The sequence below is a fragment of the Cricetulus griseus genome, assembly GCF_003668045.3.
Source record: "Cricetulus griseus strain 17A/GY chromosome 1 unlocalized genomic scaffold, alternate assembly CriGri-PICRH-1.0 chr1_0, whole genome shotgun sequence".
Taxonomy (NCBI): Eukaryota; Metazoa; Chordata; class Mammalia; order Rodentia; family Cricetidae; genus Cricetulus; species Cricetulus griseus.
The window spans coordinates 221229357-221241981 of NW_023276806.1; the positions used below are offsets into that span (position 1 = coordinate 221229357).

Consider the following 12625-nt stretch of genomic DNA (forward strand, 5'->3'; position numbering starts at 1 on the left):
TCTTAAACTTTAGCAACCCAGCGTTTCTATTTTAGGAATGACAAGTACTTCAACAGAGCATGCACACCTCCTGCAGAGCCCAGCTATGGCTTTGCAATACAAACAGGTGCCTCCTCAAATGCTGCAGGATTTGTAAGGACGGTTGTGCATGAACCAATCCTGCCAGATGTTTAAGGCCTTCCAATATTTGAGGACCTATCAGGAAACAATGTTTGCAACCAGCTGATTCTCAGACAATGCCATCTGGTTGGCTAGCTGCCTTCACCAAATCATGGCTTCCATCTCTGTCTGATTCACTCAATCAGCAAACCAAAGACTGGATTGCTGTAAAGCATGATAGGTCACACTAGCTGTCCTCACGGCTCCACTTGGCTCACCACTCGTCACTCAGGCGTCAGTTAAAACTCCCCCAGAAGCAGGAGCATCTTGCCCATCCTGCTGCAGTCTGTGTACACAGCAGCCTCTCCAAACACAGGTCACAGGGCTCTAAGATTGACCTTGTGGAAAACTTACATTTACTATACTGAAGTGGGCAACAGAGAAATAACTATTGTCTAAAAACAGAAAGAAAAGCCTAGCAGCAGCTTGGTGAAGCATCTGGTCTGCACCTCTGTGGTCAGTGGGAAGTTCCAGGTGGACAACTCTGCAGCAAGTCCACCAGGCAGCAAGGGCAAGGCTAGGAGCGGTGGGTTGCTATGTTGTGGCTTGGGTCTTCGTCCTTCATTTAACTCAGGCATTTTGTCAAAGTGACAGAAAAGTGACTGGTCATCACAAGCGGTGAAGCCAAATGCAATAGTTCTCAAACGCTGGTGTGCCTTAGGGCTTGATAAAACTGCTGAGCTTCCTCCCACAGAACTAGGCAGGGCAGAAGAATTTGCATGTTTAACAGCTTCACAGTTAATCCAAAATTGCTGGGTTATTGCTTGAGAATAATAGACCACTGCTAGAGAGCCACTGGTCTACAACAGTCTATTAAAACCAAGTCAGTTTCATATTCTGCAACCCACAGGTGATTTTTAAAAATTAAATGCCCTCCCCTGATAATGAGACTGAAGACCACCTTATATGCCATCCTGGAGCCTTCATCTGGTGGCTGATGGAAGCAGAGGCAGACACCCACAGCTAAACACTGAACTGAACTCCTGGAACCCAGTTGCAGAGAGGGAGGAGTGATGAGCAAAGGGGTCAAGACCAGGCTGGAGAAACCCACAGAAACAGCTGACCTGAACAAGGGGAAGCTCATGGGCCCCAGACTGATGGCTGAGAGGCCAGCATGGGACTGATCCAGACCTCTAAACACGAGTGTCAGTGAGGAGACCTCCGCAATCTATGGGGTCTCTGCTAATAGATCAGAATTTATCCCTGGCATATGAATCGACTTTGGGAGACCATTCCACATGAAGGGATGCTCTCTCAGCCTGGACACATGGGGGAGGGCCTAGGCCCTGCCCGGGATGATGTGACAGACTTTGGAGATCCCCTATGGAGGGCCTCACCCTCTCTGGGGAGCAGAGAGGGATGTGGTGGGGGGTTAGATGGATGGGCGGGGGCGGGGGGAGGAGGGGAGGGAGCTGGGATTGACATGTGAAGCAACCTTGTTTCTAAATTGAAAAAAGGAAAAAAATTAAGGAAGTGAAGTTAGTTATTGTTTCTTTTAAATTGCACACACACACACACACACACACACACACACACACACACACACACACACACACACGCACCTCCCTTCCATGGGCATGAGAGGATTAATCTTTTCTCCACAATGTTGAGAAGTCAATAAAGAGTCTAACCACTGAGGTCCAAGATGGGTGCTCTGGAAGATAAGTATATACCTGACCATCCTACCTCAAAGGAACAGACCAGCGGCTCAAGAAGGTGGGCAGGAACTCCTGTCCAGGGCTAGAGTTCTGAGTGAAGTAAGAGTCTGGCTAGATGCTGCTTAGGACATGCCCTGAAGCCCACACACGATAGCTCTGGACCACGCGCTCTTCTGCGCACTGCTTCCCAGAGCATTCTAACTCACATCCACACTGGCAACTGTCTCAGGTGTCTCCAGCTTCCATGTGCACCCGATCTCCACAAACCCAGTCCTCAAAGACCTCAGTTTTCTCAAGCTTAACTCTCCCCCCTCCCAGGCATCAACAGATTCTACTGCTCTGACTTCCAACTCTCTCTGAAGTTTGACAGCATTTCACCAGACCCCCACCACCACCATACTCGGCCTTACACTCCTTATGGCAGTCTTACTGTGCCAGGAGCCCTTCTGTGGCTTCTTCTGGAAAACAGTGATTTGTTAAAACCTGGAATCACCACTGATTTGGTCAGGTGAGTCAAATCCCAATCTGTCTCTTTCTGTTCTTGACAAAAGTTTCACATGGGACCCTCCCTCCTTGTCATTTGTGCCCATTCTCTTACTGTGCCTGCCACAGGGCCTTTGCTGTTCCGATACAGCATCCCGATCACGTTCTCTCAGCCTACCACAACCCACCTACCTTCCCAGGGGCAGCCACTCGGCTCCTTCCACAAGGCTTTCCACACTCATTAAAACTGGGTCGCCAGCGTACCCATCAATGCTCCTTACTAACCTTTTTCTATCACACCTGTCCTTGAGAAGGGATGTTTCATAGAAAGGACACATTTTGGTAAGGGCTTTATTAGTTAGACAACAAAAGTAAGGAGAGGTTAGGCAGCAGGGAGCCAAAAAACCTGTCTTCTGATACATGTGAAAGCACCCTGTGAAGGCTCTAGAATTGAACTTTACCTGTAATGCCAGCACTGGGGAGGCAGAGGCAGAGGCAGGAGGGGCCTCAGTTTGAAGTTTCGTGGACTGCATAGTAAATGATGTGGTCTAAACACAAACTTTCTGATTGCCTTCAAAAACATGTGGACCATTAGAACTGAACAAGTATTTTCCATAAGCAAAAAAAAAAAAAAAAAAAAAAATCCATAAAAAGCCGAACTAGTCTTAACATTTACCATGATTACACTAGAGTAATAATAATTCACTAAGCATTAATCACTGTCAAGAGCTAAATGCCATTTTATCAACTATAAAGTCTATGTCAAAGTTAATTTTCAAAGCAATATGATACATGTCTATGTCCTCCTCCCCTGGTCACACTTCTGTTTGCTTTGGAAACAAATGGAATTCATCTTCAGGTTCCATTTTTTTTTCCTATTACAGAAAATAACTATGTTTTCAAAATGAATAAAGTTATTAGCCTTTTTTATGACTACTTTTCCGTGGGCAAGTGAAAGAAAGCTATTTAAAATTTCATTTTAGCACCCAGTTAAATAAAAAAAAATGTAAAAGGAGGTTCTTCCTAAAGGTGTGATCTAATACTCCACAGGCTTTTCCTGTGCCTGATTTGTAAGCGGATTAAACGAGATGATTGTGGTGGTGGGAGTGCTCTGCAGGTCTCTCTAAAGAAAGGGGAACAAATTAGTCTATCTGAGCTGTGCGCACCCTCCCAGCATTTCAAAATGTGATACTATATATATTCATATATGTAATTCCAATTTATCAAAGGATACAAGGCCTCCATATGAACTTAAGACTCTGAATTCTGTAAGACACTTTCACATAAAATGTTTGAATTAAGACAAATTTATAGAATCAAGTGGGGGGCCTACCTACAGTCATTTTTTTAAAGAACAAATTAATTCCATTTACTTTCTCAGCTTTTTAGTTCTATTTAGCATAGTTCACAAAATATTATAGCATTGTCATTCAATGTCACCATATAATGTATTCCAGAAATGTCTGGTAGCTCTCCTGTTATTAAGTAATTTTGTGATTCGAGCTTCCTGTAACTGTTTTGATGTTGAGCTTTTTATGTTACCTTTCAATGCAAAACCAAAACAAAACCTTTTCAAAAAGCACAAAGGAAGAAACCTTCCCTTTTTATTCCTCAGATGGAAAGAGTAAAGCCAAGGTGGACTTACAGGTCTGCAGAGCACACAGCTGGGCCCCTTATCTTAAAGGAAGCATTTCTTTTGTATCTAGTCCTATTACCTGGTAAGAATCAGGTTCTAACAGTCAGCTAATTGCTGTTCATTTTACCCAGAGAGAGGTATCTAAAGTAGAAATGAATGGATATTAAAATAAAATTCCCATTTAAAAAAATTAGCAGCTTCCTGTCAATTAAGAAATAAGATTGACCAGCTCTTTATCTATCTGACTGAATATGCCATTAAGGACCAAGGCCAACTCATGTTTACTTTGAAGTGGTGGCAAATAAATGAAGGTGGGGGGGATATTTACCTTGTAAGCACACAACCTCCAATTACAAGATAATGTACCAAACAAGAAGAAAGGTTTAAATGTTTCCCCCAGCATGAGTGCGCGCACACACACACACACACACACACACACACACACACAGAGACAGAGAGAGAGAGAGAGAGAGAGAGAGAGAGAGAGAGAGAGAGAGAGAGAGCGCACATATGCTGAAAGGGTTTCACATTCTCTTGGCTTAGGGAAATGAGTGGCAACTGTCTTATCAGCTTCATGCCAACCACATGCCAACCAGATCTTCCTCTCACCCTCTCAGTCTCACTAGACACAAGGCCAATTTCTAATGAAGTTCCTCAGGGTCCCGGGGCCACTGATGTCATGGATCCCACACAGAAATCCCTGGCCCGACATGGCCCAGCTAAGATACCCTCTGCCCAAGGTGAGAAAGAACACACATGGACACTGACTCTCTCTCGACTCCAGAAGTTCAAAGCAGCAGCACACAGGACTTAGTTGGCTTCTCAAGCTCCGTGTTGATGCTCTCAAAGATTTCACATAAGAAAGGCTTATGTATAGCCCATGCTTACACATGACTAACGACTCCTCTGTTTTCAGCCATTCAATCCAGATTTTGCTGTCATAAAAGTTGAATTCAAAGACAGCAAAGCTTGCAGATTTCACATATATACATAAACAGTATATATATGGAAATTGATGTGGCTCAATACTCATGTACTGGAAAAGTGCATGCAATGAAATGACCTCCCACAGGGGTTCCAGGATATAAGAGAAATAAATGAGAGCACACCAAAAAATACATTACTGTTTTCCTGTCGGGTAGAAATACCAAAATGCAGTTCACACAGCCGATCATTTGAGTGTAACATTTATTAAATTTCATCATTTATGATCACCGTTGTAACCAAATCAACCCTGGCAGAAGCTCTGACAGTTAAAAACAGAGAACATACTGATTTTCAACTATTTTACTGACACGGTCTTTTAAATTCTCATGCAATGTTCATAATTAGGAATACTGTACATTCACCCTCTTATATTTATTAATACACTTTCTAAAAACTAATCACAGACACACTCGTCACTGTTCCGTCTGACTCTGTATTTATAATACAGTCTTCTGCAAAATGTGTAAGTGTAGCCACATAATAATAATTACGACAATAAGATAATTTCAGGAAAAGGTTACAACAAATGAGAGCAAAATCTGAAGAGACTGGGCATATAAAAGTCACTTGAGAACACCACACACACTTGAGTATTTTCTGTTTCCAGTTCCAAAGGACATGCTCAGAGTTGCCTTAGCAGAGAATTTTTGTCAGGAGTGCATGAAGAACTGCCTTTCATGTCTTATAGGTGGAGAGAAGATTAGTGCCCGAGGAAAGAGCTGTGTTAATTATCGTTTAGGTCTGTCTATGTCATCTATAGCTGCTAGGAGCTTTTGTCTTGCTTTCTTATTGATATGCGATCCCAGGCAAACATTCACCAGGTTGGTCAGCTGCTTCGTTGAATATTCCTGCCCAAAGAAAGAAAATCCAAGTTTAACATCCAATGTACTAACACTGATACATCTGATCAATACCACAGAAGAGCAGGCAGATATTTGGTGCTGGTGGGTGGTTCTGAGCACTGTAAGCCAGGGCAAGCAAGGGACATAACAGTTGGCGCATAAAAGGCAAACTGTACTGTGCTGTAAAGGCGGGGAGTTAGGGCAGAACACACTGGAGGCAGGTAGCAACAGAATCTGCTTTAATACTACACAGTGATGAAATGGACGGTTTATCACTTTAAAGGTCACACATACTTCATACTTGTCTCTGTGGTAGTCTTTAAGTTATCAAAATACACTGTCATTTCAAATTTTAAAATGCACTCTACATTTTCCTTTTAGTTAAAATCTCCAACAGAACAATGATTCTTGTTTACTTACTACATTAAAAGAATAAGCCCTAAAGGGGGCATTATTTCTGCATCATGTAATAGACACATAAGAGCTGTGCTTTCTGTCCTTCCATAGGCACTGTGGACATCCTCACAAGCCTCCCTCCACACCAGCCCTGAGCATAGGCAGCTCACTCTGCCGAGTGAACAATCAGCAGCCATATGTTTACAGGATTAGTGTTTTGGTTCTCAAGTATCAGTGGAGAAAAGAGTGCTGAAGTTCTCCCGCAATTCTGGCTTATTTATCAAAAAGTACTTAAAAATAGCATGTATATCTCAACTTAATTCCAACCAATACTAGACATTTCAAAAATCATACTACGGTTCATCTTTTTACAATGTTAAAACTCAAAAGGATAAGCCAAATAAGTTAAATACAAGTGACAACTTATTTCCTTACCCAAATGAAATAAAACACTACTCAGCTTTACCCATGTTTAGTGCCCAAGTGAACACTGGAGTTATTATAAGTATTAAGATTTGGTGATTTTCTTTTTTTTCTTCTCCTTCCTTCTTCTCCCTCCTTCCTTCCTTCCTCCCTTCCTTCCTCCTCCTTCCTCTTCTACTTTTTTTTTTTTTTTAAAGTTTAGTTTGGTTGTTTTTATTTTGTTCCGTTTGAGACAGAATCTTACTAAGCCCAAGCTGGCCCTAAACTACGAAGCCAAGACTGGTCTTGAACTTCATACTCCCCACATTTTTCCCAAGACCTCTTCGCATTTGTCTATCCAGACAAATGATCCAAGGGTCACACAGAAGTGCTCCCTGATGAGAACATTGTGTGTGTGTGTGTGTGTGTGTGTGTGTGTGTGTGTGTGTTTGATTGATTAAGCTGAAGAAATTTAGCATTCTAAATAACTGAAGCAAAACAATCAAACCTATATGAAAGGCAAAATATAATGCTTGGTAGGAGTGTAGCCATATGTTTTAATATTTTCAAATCGTCCCAACAGGAGACCGATAAGGATGTCACCATTTTACTGTTTAGAGGTTTTATAGCTTATGAATCATTTCAGTGTTACTACACTCAATTTATTTTGATACAAACCATGTTCAGTCTCTTCCTGTGATGCAGCATGGGAAAACCATAGCTCATGTCCTAATTCTAGGACTCAAAAGGATGTGACGAGGTAAAACATCACATAGCTAGTGTGAATATGGTGAAACCAACCTAAATAGTGTTTCTTCGTATTTACTCTCATGATTCTGAATTACATAATATACCAGACAAGGACAGCACAATGGAAAAGAGCACACATTGACCCCTGCTCTTACCCTGTGCTCTTTGATCCAGCGCTCCATGTCATTCTCAGTTAGGTAGTAGGCTTTGATATACGTTTCCACAAATTCTTTATCAGGAATGGGTCTAATGTCAGTTAGTTTTTCAAGTTTCGTTAAAAATTGTTGAAAATCCAATTGCATCAAGGCACGACCTTCATTGCTGCACTTCTTGACATTAGCATATCTAAGAGACAAAACAAGAAAATAACAAGTGATGAGATGCCGATAAAAACAGTACAGGAGCCTTGTGTTCCAGGAAAGGGCTGTGCTCAAGCTATTCCTTTACCAATCTGTCTAGTCTTTGGTGTTATTCCTATCTATGCTTCCCATCCATTAGTAATCACACATGTCATTCACATACTACATTAGAATTTAAGGAACAATTAACGCTTTCTTGAAACTTACCCTTCCACAATCGTTCTGTTGGCTAATCGTATACAATGTTCCCAAAGTATATTCGATACAGGCAAAGGTATCCGAACTCTCTTAGAAACTTCATTTAACCGCTTGTTAAACTGCTCAAATTCCTAAGAGGGACAAAAGTCATGGCTATAATTTTAGTGCCACAGTATCCCTCCCCCCCAAAAAAAAAGGTCTAAAAAAGACCCAAAGTTGTAGATTTTAACTAAATGAAGCAAAAAGGGGAGAGGTTAATGTCCTAGACAATTTGGACTTAGTGTAAAAGTTTCAAAAAAATCTAATGAGGGCTGGCAAAATGGCTCAGCAGTAAAGGCCCTGCTGAAAGTTGTCTTCTGACCTCACACTCTTCTCATCTCTCCTCTCTCTCACAGACAATAAGTAAATAAATATTTTAAGAAAAAACATAGACTATGTTATAACACAGAACATATTACATTTATCAAAAGAGAAATAAACATCATCAATTGACTAAACAATTTTAATCATGACTTCACATTTTTACATCTCAAAATTTTCTGACTGTCTACTATGGAGTTGTAAATGACTTAATTTGGAGAGACACAGTTTTAAAGTCTATTTTAATAAGCTTTCAACTCAAAATTAACTATTCATAGCATGTCAGTACTTACACTCCCTTGAGAGCAATCTGATAAATTGTTTTCTTTCCTAATCATTTTTAATATTAAATACACTATTACATACAAAATGATTTGAAAGTTATATCATAGTCACAAAACTTTAGTACAAAGGAAAACCATCATTCAACATTTTTATTAGCTACAAAAAAACTAAGCATTTTTATTGTCTTAACTTTCTCAAGATTATATTGAAAATCAAAGCATAAAGAAGTACTTTAGGAGAGGGGGGAGGAAGCTACGAGAGTGAGAAGGGAAGAAAAGGAAGGATGCAGAGGTCATGAGGAAGCAGAAATTTTGAGTCAGGTGTAGATTAGAAGAAAGGACATATGATAGGTAGGATTTTAGTTGGGGGGTGGTAGAGGAGGAAGGGAGGGAGAAGGGAACTGGGATCGTCATGTAATTCAATCTTGTTTGTAATTCAAATATATTAAAAAAATAACAAAAAAGAAGTACTTTAGGAAACATGAGTAACTTCACGACAGCAGTAAACAGCTCATCTTTCAGTGGATGGTCTCTTTGAACTACTGTCATATACAAAAGGAAGGCCACTGACTCTTCCCGGGCAGTATATTTCACATAAATTTAGGAAGGATAAAGGTGGAATTTTTGAGAATAGAGAAATGATATAATGTTTAGTAAGTTGGGACCAATATGTGTTCACAGGTCCTAATGAGACCCGGGAAATCACCTGGATCAGGCCAGGTGTGGGGCACGGTGACAGCTGTACTACCTATTGCTTCTTATCTATTCCCACACCACAGCTTTTCTTGCTGATTTATTTTTTAACAGTTCATTGCTTTTTATTATTTATTTTAAAGAAATGTGTCTCCAATTCACTAAGCTTACCTTTTGAAATCAAAGCTAAATAACTAATTGCTCTCCCTTAGCTCTTTCCTTTCATGGATCTCACAGAGCAGTAGCACTGGCTATGGTATTTATTCATGCATTTGCTACAATAAACTACTTTGGATTTCAAGTCATAGCTTGGTAATTTTCATAAATATTGTACTTTAGAAAGCTACAGGCTTAATACTCAAACTTACTGTTTATCGCTAAGTTCAGTGTTCACGAATACAACTTGTTAAATAAACCACCACATTTTACTCAGGATTACATGAAAGCAACAACAACAGGTTTTGCTTTTTCCCAATTTAAATTTAGGAAAGTAAACAAAAACCAGAAAGTATCAGATAATTATTCTGTGAATTTAAAGATGGCCTTGGGCCACTAAAAAAGGCTGGATTCAGTTAATAATCTGAATGATATTCTTCAGAATAATTATTATTCATTGTTAAGACTCTTTCTGCGACCAGATCAAGTGACATTCCTTTCCCACCTATTCCTGTCATTCCCCCCTTGGGCTGCTTTGTCTTGTTCACAGCGTTATATATCACTGGATAGTAAATACCTCGGGAATGTCCTCAAAGTCACAGAAGTTCCTTAATTACCAACTGTACCAGCAGGTGTCCATCAGGTCAGGGGGTCATAAGTACAAACTGATTCACAAATGACAAAAGGTTAACTGCAACTCTCTGTCGGGAACTTATAAAAAGCAGGCATGACCCCCACACAGCAGATCACATAGGACCTTGCAAAAGCAATGTGATTTCTAGAAAACACAACCTGGAGTGAGGAACATGCTCCTGTCACAAAGAGGACGCAGAGCTGCAGAAATGACTCTTAAGCAGAAATACCTTCTTGGGTTTAGAGCTGTGGCTACTGGAGTCCTATCAGGACAGCAGCCATGGCAGGAAATACTCAAACTAATTCCATGTTAGAAACTAGGGCACAAAATAAAAAACAAACAAACAAACAAAACCCCCCACAAAAATGCAAATCTGTAAGTATCACAACTCAAACAGAATTCGGAGTCCGTGTACATCAATTCGCTCCCATGCTGCCCTCCCAGAAATAGGTAGCAACTAACTAGAATCTCCTATTTTAGAGCACACACATCTCTTAATAAAGTGATGATTAGCAAAGACAGGTCCCAGAGCACTTGCCTTCAGCAATGCGTCCACATAGATGTTGTGTTGTGACATGATCTCTTTGACATCCCATTTCACATTAGCCATCAGGAGAAGCATCTGTTCATAATCAATAGCTTTACCAGCCACAATCCAGTAAATGGGTTTTCGTAGTTCACTGGCAGTTGAGACTGTCTGAAATGTTCCACAGAAACAAAAGCAATTACTTCTATAAGTGCTACACCTGAAAGAGTATTTTGTCCTTTTCTAGTATGTACTACATACAAAAACATAAATTAATGTTTGGAGATTTCAGTTAAGAAACTATTTTAACATAAGACAAAGACCTTGTTCCACTTCCCCATCTCTCCTCTGGGTACCTTATTTTGAGATTCCATTCTCATTCCTAGCCTTCAACTGCCCCAACCCCACCCCTAGTGACAGCACTTAACATTCTTCACCCGCCTCCAAAGAGTCCTTCCAAAGTACACAAGTGGGCAAGCTGCTCACCTCTTTTCAAACATTCTAAGACCTTCCTGGATCCCTTGGAATAAAGTCTAATTCTACGTTGGAACACTTCAGGTAAAAAGGCTTCTGATTGTCACCCCAGACGCCCTCCTGTTCCCAGCTCTGACAATTTGAGTGTGCCTCAGACTCACAGGCATCACACTCTCTTATCACTGTCTCTCCAACTTGCTCCCTACCCATCTGGGTTCAGTTTAAACATGACACACTTCCTCCAGATAGCCCTGCTAGACAACCTTCTCCCAACTCAGCTCACCTTCCTCCAGTCTGGGTTAAGTTTGCCACCAGCCACTTCTTCAAAGCACTCTTAACAGTGTTCTAAATACAGCTCTAATTGCTATCTATCTATCTATCTATCTATCTATCTATCTATCTATCTATCTCTTGCTCTTTCTCTCACCAGACTAAAAGTTGTAATGCTCACTAAGATGTTAATTTAACACAGGAGCCATAAATAAATAAAAGGATACTTTATCCTGCTCCCCTGGAACCTGATCTAGTGATAATTTAAATGATGGTGGCAGCTCTACCTTGTTTACAGTTGAAATGACAGACCAGACCATCTCTGACCTGAGAGTAAAACTGCTGCAGAAAGGGCTTTTTGGCTGCAGGCATCACAGCATCCAAATGTGGCTGAAGGAACTCAAACTGTTCAGCCAGGAACACCCTAAAGAGAATAAATAACCATGTCATTAACAAATGGCAGGATGTAGGACCTGCCATTGTTGCTGTGTAATGAATCTGTTAAGATCAAAAACCAACTGAAAACTGATTTCATCTTAGTGACTTTGTTCTGTGAACTGGATGAGTTTCTTTAACACCACACAGCATCGGATGCTCATTTATCAGCTAGGGGAAGTGTCACTTCAAGGGATATAATCAGGCTCCAAGTTCTGGAGCCTGATTCACATGAAGACAGGAGCTCCTATGACATAAAAAAGAAAACACAAACAAAAAGCCCTAAAAAATAAGGTTATCTTAAAACATTGACTTATTTTATGTGTGTGTGTTTTTTTTACACATATGCATATACACTATGTGCATGCCTGGCGCCCATCAAGGTCCGAAAAAGCCATCCATCGGGTCCCCTGGGACTGGGGTTATAGATGATTGAGAGTCATCAAGTCAATGCTAGGACTTGAACCTGGATCCTCTGCAATAGCAGTTAGTGCTCTTAACCACTCTCCAGTCTGTGGCTTGTCTTTTAGAGGATTTCTTTTAAAGATTCCATTTAATAAATATATACAAGAGATTCAAAGGGGATATTAGTCTTAAGTAAGCAAACTTTCCTAACATACAGCACACAGGCTCAGCAGAGGCAGGTACATCTGCTCTGGCTGCAGGAGTGGCAGGTGGTAAAAGTGCACCTGGACTGTCACCTACAGATAACACTACCACCGACTACTGCTCTTAGATTTCTGCTATGTATGAGAGAATATTTACCTTATATTGGGCTGCACCTTATGAACAAGTTATATGCTTTAAGTGAATTAACTTGTGGTTTAGAAAGACCAAGAAAAATTCTTGCTGATGCCAAAAGTGAATTCTATGTAACAATAGCAATGAACTACAGTTACCATGGATTCTTTGGCCAACAGGGA

At 40.6% G+C, this 12625-nt stretch overlaps 1 protein-coding gene across 1 annotated transcript in view; it reads right to left on the reverse strand.

Annotated features, from left to right (window-relative positions):
• Positions 1-5106: 5106 nt before the first annotated feature.
• The window catches only part of Vps50 (VPS50 subunit of EARP/GARPII complex), an 89668-nt gene continuing 82149 nt past the window's right edge, over positions 5107-12625 (reverse strand). The window contains exons 24-28 of the mRNA XM_027389845.2: positions 11595-11691; positions 10536-10694; positions 7880-8001; positions 7469-7658; positions 5107-5771 (exon numbers count right to left, since the gene is read on the reverse strand). Coding sequence (XP_027245646.1) covers positions 5652-5771; positions 7469-7658; positions 7880-8001; positions 10536-10694; positions 11595-11691 — 688 coding nt within the window. The 3' untranslated portion in view covers positions 5107-5651. The remainder of the gene's footprint in view (positions 5772-7468; positions 7659-7879; positions 8002-10535; positions 10695-11594; positions 11692-12625) is intronic.